Source organism: Myotis yumanensis, unplaced genomic scaffold, assembly GCF_028538775.1.
Source record: "Myotis yumanensis isolate MYYU_CA2020_CCGP unplaced genomic scaffold, mMyoYum1.0.hap1 SCAF_5, whole genome shotgun sequence".
NCBI classification, from domain to species: Eukaryota; Metazoa; Chordata; class Mammalia; order Chiroptera; family Vespertilionidae; genus Myotis; species Myotis yumanensis.
In genome coordinates, this window is record NW_027223756.1 from 85,585,880 (window position 1) to 85,602,216 (window position 16,337).

The 16,337-nt window shown below is 41.2% G+C and overlaps 1 protein-coding gene and 1 pseudogene across 1 annotated transcript; both read left to right on the plus strand.

The window, feature by feature from the left end:
* The first annotated feature begins 600 nt into the window (after positions 1-600).
* LOC139009848 (olfactory receptor 7A10-like) lies at positions 601-1,423 on the plus strand (annotated as a pseudogene).
* Positions 1,424-13,622: 12,199 nt separating this feature from the next.
* LOC139009849 (olfactory receptor 7A5-like) lies at positions 13,623-14,546 on the plus strand. Its single transcript, XM_070413965.1, has one exon. It carries the CDS (start codon positions 13,623-13,625, stop codon positions 14,544-14,546), a length of 924 nt encoding a protein of 307 aa, XP_070270066.1.
* The last annotated feature ends 1,791 nt before the right edge of the window (positions 14,547-16,337 follow it).

Consider the following 16,337-nt stretch of genomic DNA (forward strand, 5'->3'; position numbering starts at 1 on the left):
TTACGTACAGATTTGGATCCTTTGGTCAGGTTCTCCCACATTCTTTTAAGAGGTGTCCAAGTTCAACTGCTTGAGCTTTGTTTTGGCAACCCCCTGCCCAAAGTTGCTTACGGACTGTTCTTCACCTTGTTTTCAAAGCTGAGGAAGAGAAAGTAGCCTCTGTTTTGAGGAGGTGGAAGTTAAGTATACATTTATTTTTTACTGTGACTTGTTCAGGACCACATTATACAAGTGTCTTGTTTTGTTTATTATTGTTTCTGGAAAGGAAAGTTCTATTAAAATTGTTTCAGTTTGAATATAGAATAGTTTTTTTTAATTACAGCTTATTTTGAAAAATCTGAGTGTCATTAAAATGTATGGGGGGACCAAGTCAAACACCAAAAATGGAAATTATTTTCTTGATTCTAAAACATAAATACGTCATTTATTCAGTTACAAATGCTTGCTAATGTGAAAATTTGTTTTTCATTTCTTCTATTTTCTGATAGTCACCTACAACAAAAGGAATCCTACAATGGTACACAACTTTCAGAATTTCTTCTTCTGGGACTTTCACAGGCACTGGAACGACAGTCCCTCATATATGGGCTTTTCCTGTCCATGTACCTGGCCACTGTGTTTGGAAACCTGCTCATCATCCTGGCTGTCAGCTCAGACTCCCACCTCCACACACCCATGTACTTCTTCCTCTCCAACCTGTCCTTGGTGGACATCTGTTTCACCTCCACCACCATCCCAAAGATGCTGATGAACATCCAGACACAGAGCAAAGTCATCACCTATGAAGGCTGCATCACCCAGATGTATTTTTTCATGCTTTTTGTTGGGGTGGACAACTTTATCCTGACCGTGATGGCCTATGACCGGTATGTGGCCATCTGCCACCCCCTGCACGACATGGTCATCATGAACCCTTGGCTCTGTGGACTGCTGGTTCTGCTGTCCTGGATCATGAGTGCCCTGAATTCCTTGCTACATAGCTTAATGGTATTGAGGCTGTCCTTCTGCTCGGACTTGGAAATCCCCCACTTCTTCTGTGAATTCAATCAGGTGGTCCAACTTTCCTGTTCTGCCACCTTTCTTAACCACATGATAATGTATTTTTCAGCTGGACTGCTAGGTGGTGGACCCCTCGCTGGGATTCTTTACTCTTACTCTAAGATACTTTCCTCCATATGTGGAATCCCTTCAGCTTAGGAGAAGTATAAAGCATTTTCTACCTGTGCCTCTCACCTTAGTTGTCTCCTTATTTTACGGTACAGCCCTAAGAGTGTATCTCAGCTATACTGCTACCCACAGCTCACACTCAAGTGCAACAGCCTCGGTGATGTACACTGTGGCCACATCCATGCTGAACCCCTTCATCTACAGTCTGAGGAACAAGGACATAAAGAGGGCCTTGGAAAGTTTCCTTGGCAGGTAAGCTTTTCAAGGGCCAACTGTACTAGGCTGAACAATTGCCCAGGAATGCAGGATTCAATTCCTCAGGGCCAGATGTTTTGACACAAATTAGGCCAATCACAGGCACTGGAACAACATGCCTACCATAGCCAATAGCATATGTAATTGGAAATTCTCATTTATCTCATAGGTTAAATGAATTATTTTAGCATAATTCACTATTTTATGACTCTTTTCATTCCAAGTCATTTTCCTATTATTTTCCTGAAAGAATAGTCATGAATTATACTACCCCTGTGGACCAAATTATACTTGGATACTAAGGTGATTTGCATAATTTTATTTTAGAGCAAAATCTGAGACCACAGTTTTCACTTATATGTTCATTATTCTTTTCTTTCCTTTTTAAAATATTTTTTTCTTTATTGATTAAGGTATTACATATGTGTCCTTATCCTCTAATTACCCCCCACCCCCACATTCACACACTCACCCCCCTGGTGTTTGTGCCCATTGGTTTGGCTTACATGCATGCATACAAATTTTTTGGTTGATCTCTCCCCCTTACTCCCACCCTCCCCTGTCTTCACTCTGAGGTTAGACGGTCTGATTGATGCTTCTCTGTCTCTGGATCTGTTTTTGTTCATCAGTTTACGTTGTTCATCATCTGTACTAATAAAAGAGTAATATGCTAATTAGACCAGGAGACCTTCTGGGAGACTGGCCAGGGAGGGCTGTTGGATGCCATGAGGCCAGCCGGGGAGGGCAGTTGGGGGCCATGAGGCTGCCAGGTGAGGGCAGTTGGGGGAGAGAGGCCAGTGGGGGGCAGCCAGTAGGGGTTCAGCAGGCCGACAAGCAGAGTGTTTAGGGGCTACCGGGCAGGCAGGCAGGTGAGCGGTTAGGAGTCAGTGGTCCTGGATTGCAAGAGGGATGTTCGTTTGCCAGTTTAGGCCCTGTGGGATTGGGCTTAAACCGGCAGTTGGACATCCCCCGAGAGGTCTTGGATTGGAGAGGGTGCAGGCCGCCTGAGGGACAACACCCCTCCCCCCATGCACAAATTTAGTGCACCGAGCCACTAGTATTCCATAAATGAGATCATGTGATAGAATGGGGGAGTGTCCACCGTTCAATAGAAAGGAATGAGAAAGAGAATGAGTGGATAAGAAAAAAAGTAAAATAAAAACAAAAAAAAAAACTCAAGTAAATAATACAAATTTAAAATAATAAAAAACAAATTTTTTTTTCTTTCTTTAATCTGTCTATCTAGCTGTATATTCATCTATTTTTGGAAAAGGAGAATAGAGAGTAAATAGGCTTGAGATTGGTGAGTGGTACTAATTAAGCAATTAGGATAAGAAGCGAGCAAGAGAGGAGAGGAAAAACAAAAGTATAAAAAAAGTGGCTAGAGAAGAAAGAGGAAAGATAAGGGTGCATGGACTTGGAACAGGGAATAGAAAATTAGACATATGAGTAAGCCAACAGAGACTACTATTATAGTAATGCACCAATAAAGCAGATAAAGAAGATCAATTTTTAACAAGAGCTAAAAGAAAGTGGAGAGAAAAACTAAAGCAGGAAAAGGAGAAGAGAAGTAAGATGAAAAAGGAAGGGAGGAAGAAAAGGTTGGCAAAATGGAAAAAAATGAGATAAAGTAAAATAATGATAAAACAATAAAAATAGAGTGAAAAACACTAATCAAAAAAAAGTTAATAAATAAATAAATAAATAATGAAAAAAATGTTTTTCCACTTTCTTTCTTAAGTAGAAGATAAAAAATAAAAAAGTGAAGTAGTGAACTGTCATTCTCTTCAGCTGAGTTTTAATGTCCCAGGGAGGCTGGTTTAAGACCCCTCTCTACTGTTCTGTCTGCCACTTCTCAGTTTCCTGTTAGATAACCAGCACCTTGTTGAAGTTCCCAGCAATTCACCACTTCTCTGTGTCTGTCTCCACAGCCTTGGTTTCAGGCAGGCGGGACCAATCAGCCCACTTGGTTTGTCTGCTTGTTTTTAGGTGTATTTACAGAAGCATCTATTTCTGACACAGGCTCTAGGTGGGGGTGTTACTGTATTAGTTTCCAGGAACAAATGGCCCCTCTACCCAGACCTTGAGGGCTCCCTGGGGGTATTCACATTCCTTGTTTCCCTGCAGAGCTCAAGGCTGGGCATGGCTGCAATGCTAGGAGGGGCTGTCTCTTCAGGAGAAAAATGTCAGTTTAGGGTTGGAGGGACAGGACTGTCCCAGAGATGGATTCCTTATCACCTCTCGCTGTCTTGCTCCCTGGCCTCCACAAAACTGAACCTGCACCAGCACCACAGCCTCAGTGAGTATTTGTAATTGATAGATCCTATGAACTGGGTTTAGAGAGTAAAAGCAAGGAAAATATAAAGACAGAGCAACCACTTTGCTGCGTGTATCTCCCCCCCCGCGCCCCCCCCCCCCCCCCCCCACCGGCCCCCGGCCCCCGGCACTGTATGGCCAGTGCCGAACTTCAGGCTGCCTTTCTGGGCACAGCCTCCCAATGGCTGTGGACTTAGATCTAGATTCCCCAGTTTCCAGCAGCCCTTTAGACCCCCTTCCACAGTTGAGTGTTAAGCGTATCCCCAAGGGACACAGACCTGGTACAGCGCAGTTTCCTTCTGTCTCTCTCTCCAGCCCAGATCCCCAATCCTACCATTCTCCAGATGTCCTCTGTCCTTTCCAGCTGCAGATCACCTCACCAGCTGTGTTTAATTTGCCAATTCTGATTGGATGTTATTTGATGTAGTTGTTTCTTCTATTTGCTCCGTGAATAGATAGACACATCCATCTATTCAGCCACCATTTTGTGTCCCCCTTCCCCACCCCGAGACAAATTTTTTAGGAGCCCATGGCCCAAGAGGCTGGAATCTCATTGTTCATGGGTTCAGAGCCAAGGCAGCAGGTCCCTGGCTGGTGTGGCTGTAGAGTCCCAGGTGGCGTCCAAGGGCTCCCCAGGAGGAGGTGAGGCTGGGTTCCCAGTTACAGCCTCTCTCCCCTTCAAGATGGTGTGGCCTCTGTGGCAGAGCCGGCTGCCCGGGGAGATTGCAGCGGTAGCAGAGGCTGCCCGGTGAGGGGAGCCTCGTCTGCCAGCCCTCCAAAGTCCTGTGGAATATAAGTGTCCCTCACTCACACACACACACACACACACACACACACACACACCACATACGTCCACACACACCCCTTTCACTCCCTCACTCACTCATGCTCTCTCCCTCACTGCCATTCTGTCAGCCGCCACCTTGGATTCTCTCTCCCTTTGCCCATTTTTTAATTGGATTGTATTCATTTTGTTAAGGTGCATATGTTCCTCATATATTTTGGATATTAACCCCTTATCAGATATATCATTGCCAAATATGTTCTCCCTTTCCATTTTGTTGATGGTTTCTTTTACTGTCCAGTAGCTTTTTGTTTTGACGTAGGAGTTGTTCTGAATTCTGCCCATCTCTTTATGAGTCTATAGTCAGCTGTGAGTTTCCACATGTATTTCTAAGACTTATTCATGATGTTGTGTGTGATCATGGTGCTCTTCTCCCTTAAAGCAATATCTGATCAGTTTACCCTGTTTCTATACCAGGTTTTTATATTATATTTTTAAGGAAAAAAAAGAGCACCAAATGTGAATTGCTTTAGTTTATTTTTACTATTCCTTTTTCCATGAGAATTTGCTTTTTTTTCAGGTAGAAGAGATACCTCCTGCCATTTCTCAGTGTGAATCAGCTATCTCAGCTCTAGATCCTAGACTTTTTACCTTCTAAATAATTTATTGAAGTAGAATTACATACTATAAACTGAACATGATTAAAATGTACAATTTGAAGAATACAAGCCATACAAAAATTACAGTATATACCTTGTGTTTCAATTGTGTATAAGTTAAGAAAGTGCACAATAAACTTTAAGGGTTTCGTAATGTAATTATTGAATATACTAGAGGCCTGGTGCATGAAAAGCATGTACAGCAGAGGGGGGATCCCTCAGCCCGGACTGTGCCCTCTTTCAGTCTGGGACCCCTTGGGGGATATACGCCTGCCCCCTTGGGCTGGGGGATCAGGCCTAAGTTGGCAGTCAGACATTCCTCTTGCAGTTGTGGCTCTTGCAGTCTGGGATCCCTCACTCCTTACTGCCTGCCTGCAGCGGTGGTGGGAGAGGCTCCTGCCACCACTGCTGTGCTCACCAGCTGCGAGCCCAGCTTCTGGCTGAGCAGCACTCTCCCTGTGGGAGTGACCTGAACTCCAGGGGGCAGCTCCTGGATTGAGCGTCTGCCCCTTGGTGGTCACCATGCATCATAGCAACCGGTCGTTCTGCCGTTAGGTCTATTTGCATATTAGGCTTTTATTATATAGGATATTTTATGTATAAAGTAAACTTATGAAAAAGTTGAAGAGCATAGAATTGAAAAGATATAGAAATTTAGACATGAAGGTTTAAAGTATATGGTAGACATGAACTTAAATGATGAATTACCTTTCATGTGTTAATGCAGCAAAAGAATTAAAATCTGAAGCACATTTATATTTATTTAATAAGAAATCCTCTACCAGCTAATGAGCCTGGACATCTCCAAACTAATTATAAATTTCTTGTACCTAAGAGTGATTACAACTCAAAATGCCTTTACCCAGGGGCAATGAATGAATTGACACTTTAATTTCATTTTCTGGAACAAAAATTTCATTGGATAAATGTCTGTATTCAATTTTTAATGCTAGTGTAAGAATAGCACCAGTGATTTAAAACAAACATGTTTATGCTCTTACATTTCCTTAGGTCAGAAACAGGAAATGGGTCTTAGTGGGCTTATATCAAGATGTTAGCAGGGCTAGGTTTCTTCTGGAGGCTACAGGGAAGAGTCTATTTACTTTCCTATTCCTAACTTACATTAGAGTGCAAAAAAATATATGTTTCTGATGATTAACAAATATTTCATAGTGAGGGACTAAATGACGGCTCTTAATTTGTGATATAAGTTCAAAATGCCAAATTGTTTTTGGCTAATGTGTCATGAAGTCCAGTGTGTAACACACAAAGTTTATATCAAAGGAACTTAGGTTCCCCCCTTGTTGAAAATAAAAATAGAATTTTATGTAGCTATCAGGGCCTGTGTTCCAAAAACAAGTCAGTATATTGAGATTTCAGGTTTTCTAATCCAGGCTAGATTCTCAGTCTTAAATTTGGAAAAATTTTAAAACCGGGTTGGGATAAGATGCTGAGATGTTATTCTCCTGAAAACCAACCGATTTTGTAAGGAAGAATTAGTGAAAAACTAGGATTCCCTTGACTTTTAAACTTGTCTTTTGGGAACTCAGAATCTCTAGGAAAACATTCTGTTCTGTCTCAACCCACAGGGAAATCATGTGATTAGAGGTTGAAATAACAAGACAGCAATGTACCTAATTAGCAGATATAGGGAGCTGTAAATATCTCTTAATCTTCAGTCTCTCAGTGTGTGTGACCTTGGGCTGGATGGGACCTGCTTGTTGCTTTTCCAATCCTAAGGGGACCTGTGCTTGCCTCCTTCCTGCTGTCTTGTCTGGGCAGAGAGCTTTAGTCTCCACCATCAACCATCCAGGAGGTTGGAATTTCACACAAAGGCCGTCCCCTAAGATTTCCCAATCAGGTGAGTCCAAAGATCTGGCAGGTACTACCAGAAAGGGTCAGAGAGCATCCAAACTAAGAAAGTTTACCTGAGGTGTCTTGATAGCCATCAACCTATGGTTGTTTGTCTGATTAACTAATTAATGAATAGTTTATGATGCTGTAGGGAGAAGTGAACATTAAACTCAGCAACACATGGTGAATTGTTGACAATTAACAGATGGAAGCCCAATTAGAGGCGGCAATGGTAGACATCAAGTATTTTAAGTAAAAGTGGAACCTATGCAATGAGTTTTGTAACTAAAGGGAGTAGGAAAATAGAGTGCTAGCTATGGAGTGATGTCTAGTAAAGTGAGGACGATTCTTTATTTTCATCATGGGGTCTATTCCACTACGTTTCCATATTGAAGAGAAAAATCCAGATTCAGTATATTTCTTGTAAATATTAACTTGCAACAGTAGTTCATGAGACATACATTTCACACTGTCTTCTTTCAGTCTGGTTGTTCAATTCACATGAAGTAGAATTTATTTGATAAGTAATAAGAGGTATGCTAAATTACTTCATTACCTGTGACCTGAATACATTTGTGGGGTAATTATTCATTTGTTTTGTCTATTGTAAATTATCTGTACAAGTCCTGGCATTTGTGCAGTGGGGCCAGAGTGTTTTCATTTGAGTTTTTTATTGTATTCTTCTAAATAAGCAATTCTAGTCTTTTCTACCAAATTTGTTGTCATTGAGTACCTTCATGTGTGTATATGTGGGGAATTGTGAGTGTTTATTAATAGTGTGGGCTCAAATCTACCACTCAGTCATATTGTATTCTCTCAGTTTCCTCTTATTTTTCACTTTTCTTACTGAAAAAAAAAAAAATTCAGCTGTTACTTGTATACTTTTCACTTGTAAATTCTTGCTCCCAACAAAAATGAAAGTGAATGTTCTTCTGTGTACTTAGTGCTAATAAATCACCCTACATCCATATAGCCAACTTGTCCCTTATTTTTCCTCTTGGCCTTTTGCCATAATCTCTATTTCCAAAATTTGCATCATCTTCTACTGTCCTCTAAAAGGCATTCTCCTTTGTTTTAAACTAAAAATTAGCTTTACTTTCTATTAGCATATTTGAATCTAATAACTTTATATAAGAAGAAATTATAACTTAGACACTGTTTTCCCCCAAATTTAAAAGCCATTCTATAATATTCTTATATTTCCAAGTTTGGGGAAATTTAATCTGGAATTAGTGGTCCATGTTGATGATAAGTTATTATTGTTTTCTATCTTTATATAAATATGATTTTTACTTACTGTTTTTATGCAATTGTTTCATAGCCACTATGCATAACCTAATTTCATTCCTGATGATAAATCTGTTTTCTATAAAATCTTAGTTTTTAAAAAACTTCTCTTCCTATGTTATTCACATATACATACTCATATGCTTTTATGTAAATTCATAAATAGCATCTGTTCCCATCAGAAATTCTCTTTATGTGTTGTACACTCTTTTTTCTGTGTCCACTCTTCCTTATTATTAACAATATCTTATGGTCTTCCCTCCACTCAACTAGTGTAATACCAATTCATTTTTACCACGTGTACATAATATTTTATGATGTGGCTATGCTATTCCATATACGTTCTCAATTCATTGCTATTATCCTAATATATAAAAATCCAGGGGCCATTACAACCGAAACAACCAGACAGACGACAAAACACAGACTGCGTGGGACTACAAGGCTGACAGGGGGCTAGTGAGGGATGACCAAATGACTGAACAGCAGGCTGTGTATGGTGACCAGGCCAGCAGGGGTGTTAATGAGGGAAGACCAAACAACTTAACAGCAGGCTGTGTGTGGCTACCAGTCTGCCGGCGGGGAGAGGGGGGGAGTTGGGGGTGACCAGCCTGGCGGGGGCGTGAAGTTTGGGGGGACCAGGCTGGCAAAGGGACAATTACGTGCGATGAGGCCAGTGGGGGGGGGGGGGGGCAGTTGGGGGCGACCAGGCCAGCAGGGGGGTTAGTGAGGGATGACCAAACAACTGAACAGCAGCCTGCGTGGGGCGATCAGGTCGGCTGGGGGGACCATGAGGGGTGACCAGGCCAGCAGCGGTGGGCAGTTAGGGGCAATCAGGCTGGCATGCAGAGGCAGTTAGGGGCAACCAGGCAGGCAGACAGGTGAGCAATTAGGAGCCAGGAGTCCAGGATTGTGAGAGGAATGTCTGACTGCTGGTTTAGGCCTGATCAACTGGATTGGGCCTAAACTGGCAGTTGGACATCCCTGAGGTGTCCCGGATTGGAGAGGGTACAGGCTGGGCTGCAGGGACCCCCTTCCCCCATGCATGAATTTCATGCACTGGGCCTCTAGTAACAATTATACAAAAATATTCTGAGATTGTTACATTAGAACTCTGGTTCTCCACCAGCAGCAGTATTGTTCCCCCAGGGGACGTTCAGCAGTATCCAGAGACATTTTTCACTGTCACATGGAAAGTGTAGGTACAGACCAGGGATGCTCTAAACATGCTACAATGCACAGGAGAGACCACACCACAGGCAATGATCTGGCCCAGAATGTCAATAGTGCAGAGACTGAAAAACCATGACTGAAAGAATATATGTACTTGTAATAGCTGTCTTCAGATTGCTTTCCCAATGTTGTAACACTTTACAGTTCTGCCAGAAAAGAAAAACGAGTACCCCTTTGCTACCTGCTTGAAAGTTCCAACCCCAGTCAATGTGACATTTTAGTTTTTTCCCAAACTAACAGGTATGAAATTTTTTTTCTTGTCTTCTGGACTTTTCCTGAATTTGATCAAACATTCATATGTTTGATGGTTTTGTTAATTTGAATATTTACTTTAATATGCTGATTATTCTTTCATTATAAGCCTTTCAAATGATTTTTTTTATAAAATATTATGGTGGGGGAGGTTGAGGAGGGTGAAAGGGGCATAAATGGTGATAGAAGGAGACTTGACGTGGGGTGCTGAATACACAATGCAATATACATAGATGTATTATAGAATTGTACACCTGAAACCTATATAATTTTATTAACCAAAGTCAATGTAATAAATTCAGTGAAAAATTTAAAACAGAAGTAAAATAAGTAAAAATTAATATTTGTCAATTGATATTTTGGGGGTGTTTTGGCCAAAGAAAAGTTTTACATTTTTAAAAAATTAAATATGTCTGTCTTATTATTTCTGAGTCTCTTGATATAACTACAATGGTTTGGCCCACCCATAAACATTGATATGCAGTTTTCTATCTGTTAACCTAAGAGAGATTGGTTACTCTTATAGTGAGTAAATAATACATCTGGTTTTTTGTGCTGGGGTCCAATCCCAGCGGGTCCAGGGGTCCCCAAAGGTGTGGACGGAGTCGGCGAAGAAGGAATGACATGGAGACAGCTTCAGTTGATCAGCAGCCTGGTCAGGACCTATAGCCAGGATCTCCAGCCAAAGTTCTGGTCGGAGTTCTGGTTAGGAACTGATGAGGAACTGATGAGGATCTGATGAGGATCTGATGTTTATTGTCTTGTTACATCCGTATTTATACCAGCCGATTTTAATCCTGTCAATTTCTATTACAAAGGTTAGGGCGTTTCTTATCTCCATTCCAGGGAGTAAAGATTATGTAGCTTAACTACCCGCCTGGCACTTAATTAAGGGGTTGTATCCCCTCCCTAACCTCAGGGAAAGATCCCCACCTGGGGAAACAACCTTTCTCGGAGAGGTGACCTTGGTTAAAACACATGGCGCTAAAGGGAGCAAACATATTAAGAACAGTATGCTATATATGCCAGGTCCATTGAAACATATGCTGTGCAGATGTTTCTTTCCTGCAGCAACTGTGTCAAGCAGCAAGGATGGACCGGCTTCCGGCATTTTTGTAACATGACTGAGGGGCTCAACTTCATTTTCTTACAAGATGATTTTTTTTTCCAACTTTCAATCAGCAATTCAATCTTTCCAAATATATTGAAGTGCAACCTTACATGGGTTCAACGTACTTATATACAGAGTCCTCATTCCTTGTTCACTCAACAAATAATAACTGAGCACCTGCCATTTGCCACAATTTCTAGAAACATTATAGATTATTTTCTATATCTATGCCATTGCAAATTTAATTATTAATCCATGTTGGTATCACTAAATTATTGTTGTTTTTCCATCTTGCTTCCATTAATTTTTGATGCTCCATTCAATTTTCTTTAATTGATATCAATTGGTTTAAAATCACTCTGTTTAACCAGGTTTCATTCTCCCTGTCACGACTTCATTTCATAACTTCACATTTACTTAAAGGTTTGCCTATATAAGTGCACATATATTCACACACATTAGTGAAAATACAAAGGTGAACAAAACAGGTGAAGCCCTGCTTGTGTGGATCTGGCACTGTGATGGTGAAGTCAGAATATGATGAAATGAATGTTTGTATGACAATGTGCTCAGGCATAAATCATGTGAAGAAAGTCACTCAGTGTAGAAGGGTGGCTCCTCATGGCGTGTGCAGGATTTATTGATCTTGTCCTGGGAGGACTTTGCCTGTTGGATGAGACAGAATTAGCCTGCTCCCATTATTTGTCAAAAATGAGTTCAAAACTGAATGTCCAAGAAAAACAATGATGCCACATAGGAAAAGTGAGAAAGGGGCTTCTCTCATCTGCCATCAACCATATAAAAACCAACTGGTGAAATAAATATAGAAGGAGCACAAGAAAAACTTGTCTTCTACTTCTTGATGTTATAAATATTCAACCTGTGTTGTTTTTGTATATTTCCTTTTGTGAGCTATTGGCTTATTTTTTGGAAATTTTTCATTTGGGATAGTCAATCTGTAAGGTTTATATATTTGTAACTACCTCTGACTTTTGGAGAAATTTATTTTTTCTCCTTTGTTATTTTTGCTTGGCCTCAAGGGGGTGTAATTAGGGTCGAAAAGCTACTAGAATCCAAAGAAGATTTTGCTCCCTCATCTCTCAGGGACCTTTTGTTCCTCATGTGCATTTTATTGCTCTCTCTCCTGCTATGTTTATTTAACTTATTGTTTATGTTTCTTTAAATACAGGACAGAAAATGTGCATAGCCATATGAAACCCAAAGTGTATTTGGCCATGGAAGGCATACAATAGGAATATCTAGGTACTATTTCTAAGTTCTTTTAAAAAATACTTGATATGGACAGTTTGACTTGCATCTTCTCATAGCCTCCATAGTGTGGGAGTGAGGGAGAAGGACATGGAAATAACACAGATGAAGGGGCCCTGGTGCATTGTTGTGTGTGTGTGTGTGTGTTTGTCTTGTAAATTGAGAGCAGTCGTCATAGCAGAGGTGCTTGAACTCATTTATTTCAATGTGACTCTAAAATCAAGAAAAGATAATAAGGAGGAGATCCTTTGTAATTCACTGGATGCTTTTGCAACCAGATTAATGAAGTGCAAGATTTACATAGTGTGCACAAGGCACCCTCTATGACTTGAAGTTCCAATAGCAACATGCAGGCTACCTTGTTTCTTAATATTCTCTGACACCATCTCTCCCTGCTCTTTCTTGCTCATTCCCTGGATACACTGGGTCTTTTTGAGCCCTGATTTTCTACAACAACCATCTTCTCAGGGCCTTTGCACTGGCTGTTCCTGTTGCCTGGCAAGAACTTCCCCCTTAGTCTGGTGCCTGTTCTTCATTGAGGTGTCTGTTTAACTGTCACCTGTTGGCAAGTCTTGCCTAAATTCTATAAAAAGAACACCCTCTATGCACTCTCTCCATTGAATATGATTTACTTTTCTTTATAGCATCTTCAGCATTGCATATGTGATATTATCATTTTTATTGGATTAAATTCTTTCTCCATCATTAGTTTGTAGAGACTTTTACTTTTTTTTTTAGACTTTTACTTTTTAGCATCCCATATTGTGAACAGTGCCTGAAGCATGGTCTATAGTCAACATACACGGTGTCCCCCCAAAATGTTTATACACTGTACAAGCTGATAGCTCAATATTGAAAATAAAATGCATTTTTAATAAACAGTGCCTTTATTATTATTCAAACTGTGGGTACACATTTTTTGTGACACCCTATATTTACCTCAAGTGAATGAAACATATCCTCAATAAAACAGCAATATACAGCCGAAACTGGTTTGGCTCAGTGGATAGAGCGTCGGCCTGCGGACTGAAAGGTCTCAGGTTCGATTCCGGTCAAGGGCATGTACCTGGGTTGCGGGCACATCCCCGGTGGGAGATGTGCAGGAGGCAGCTAGCTGATCGATGTCTCTCTCATCGATGTTTCTAACTCTCTGTCTCTCTCCCTTCCTCTCTGTAAAAAATCAATAAAATATATTTAAAAAAAAAAAAACAGCAATATACATTATGTTTGAAGAATTGATTGATGGTAAGAAAGGAGATTTTAATGAGAAATGACAACAGAGATGAATTAATGAGAACCAGAACATACACCAAATATGGAAATTATTTTCTGATTCTAGAATGTAAATATGTCATATATTTGCAGTTACTAATGCCTGCTAATGTGAAAATTAGTTATTCATTTTTTTCAATTTTCTAGTAGTCACCTCTGACACATGGAACCAGGCAATGGTACACAAATTTCAGAGTTTCTTCTTCTGGGACTATCACAGGCACTGGAGCTACAGCCCCTCATATTTGGGCTTTTCCTCTCCATGTACCTGATCACTGTGTTGGGAAATCTGCTCATCATCCTGGCCGTCAGCTCAGATTCCCACCTCCACACGCCCATGTACTTCTTCCTCTCCAACTTGTCCTTGGTAGACATCTGTTTTACCTCCACCACCATTCCAAAGATGCTATGGAACATCCAGACACAAAGCAAAATCATCACCTATGAAGGCTGCGTCACCCAGATGTATTTTTATACACTCTTTGTAGTGTTGGACAACTTTATCCTGACTGTGATGGCCTATGACCGGTTTGTGGCCATCTGCCACCCCCTGCACTACATGGTCATCATGAACCCCCAGCTCTGTGGACTGCTGGTTCTGGTGTCCTGGATCATGAGTGTCCTGATTTCCTTGCTACATAGTTTAATGGTGCTGCGTCTGTCCTTCTGCTCAGACTTGGAAATCCCCCACTTTTTCTGTGAACTCAATCAGGTTCTCCAACTTGCCTGTTCTGACACCTTTCTTAACAACATTTTGTTATATTTTTTAATTGTGCTACTAGGTGGTGGCCCCCTTGTAGGGATCCTTTACTCTTACTCTAAAATAGTCTCCTGTATATGTGCAATCCCATCAGCTCAAGGGAAGTATAAGGCATTTTCTACCTGTGCGTCTCACCTCTCAGTTGTCTCCTTATTTTATGGTACCAGCCTAGGAGTGTATCTCAGCTCTGCTGCTACCCAAAATGCACACTCAAGTGCAACAGCCTCGGTGATGTACACTGTGGCCACACCCATGCTGAACCCCTTCATCTACAGTCTGAGGAACAATGACATAAAGAAGGCCCTGGAAAGATTCCTTGGCAGGTAAGCTTTTCCAGGGCCAACTATACTAGTCTGAAGAAGTGACCATAAATGAAGGGTTCAAAGCCTCAGAGCCTGTTGTTCTGACACAAATAAAGCCAATCTTTGGACCATACGTAATTGGAAATTCCCATTTCATGGGTTATCATGAATTCTTTAGCATAATTTATTCTCTTGTGACATATATCATTCAAAGGAATATTTTTATTGTTTCCCTGAGAGAACAGTCATGAATTCTACTACCCCTATGGAAAAATCTACATTTGAGTACTAAGGGTATTTACATAATTTTATTGTAGAGGAAAATCTGAAACCATAGTCTTCATGGTGCACATCTAATCATTAAAGAGTGGATATGATGTCTATGTGTAAGGGTCCTTATTCATTGGGGTGAAAAATTACCTGGAGAGTTTTATGCACTATTTCTTAACTATTTTCCTGTTTTGGCTGAAAATCTTTTAATGTGCTCCCTATAAATGTGACTCCTTCTAGTGCCCCAATTAAATATCTCCCCTTTTCTAAAGTTTTCCAAATCTATCAAAGAGAGAGTGAGTGAACAATCTTCATATCATTCAATATATGTCTGAATGAAGCTTATCTCACACATATTTTCTCCATGAGTCATATCACAGCTTTCTTGCACTTAGAGACACTAGACAGGTTTCAGTGCTATATGTGGGGGCCAATTTCAACAGTGAAATCACCAATTGCAAGAAAAAAACTGCGAAACATGTGGCACTACATTGACTATGAAGACTACACATTATGGTATCAGAGCTATAACAGGAAAGCAGAGTCTTGCCTTGTTGGACCTCAGATTAGAAGTGACCAGTAAGCAATTCAGATTGTTCTCTTCTCTGTGCATGTCTGAGAATGACCACTGAATTCTCACCAGTATTGATTTTGGGTTACAAATAAATGTTTGCAAGTAGGTGAGTTCTCAAATATGGAATCTGTGAATAACGAGGAATGACAGAACAAATGCACACGCGCGCGCGCACACACACACACACACAGAATTTCAAGTGCTTGTGTGTGTCTACCACTCAATATAAGCAACAATGACAGGAATAGTAGGAAGCCAGTGGGGCTGGAGGAAATAGTGAGAGGACAGTGGAAGGAGATAATGGCAGGGAGGGCCAGGGCAGAACATTGTAGAGACGTGTGGGTTACAAGGAGGATTTTGACTTTTGTTTTGAGTGTGGTGGGAGTCTCTAAGGGTTCTTGAGTGGAGCTGTCCTCTGGACACTGCTGGGGGAACAGCCAGTGTGTGAGAGCGAGTGGAGTGGAGTGGAGCTGAAAGGTCAGGGCACAGGAGACTGAACGGTCCCCAGTAGAAGATAATGGGGCTGGTCCAGGATGGGGCCATAGAGGAGGTAAAAAGTGGGTGGATTCTGGATAAATCTTGAAAGTAGAGCCCTTGGGGCTTGCTGATTCTGGGGTTGGAGGAATAGAGAGCAGCAGAGATAGATAGATACACAGATGACTCTAGTATTTTGACCTGGACACCTGGGCCATTAGGAAGAACACTGAGGTCCACAGAGGCAGAGGGAGGTGCCCAGGTTGCACATGGGTCCACAGTAGACTCATCCCCAGCCAAGGTATGAACCTGATTTGAGAGCTCTGATGGTGTAGATATCATGAGGGGAAGAGCCTGCTCAGAGCCAGGCACCTCCTCTCTTTGCCTCTCAAGTCCTCATCCTGGTACTTCCCCTCTGGCTATGTTCTCTTCCTTTCAATCTTGTTTTCAGAACTACTGCTCCCTAGAGACTCAGACGATGTGCTTCTGATTCTTTTG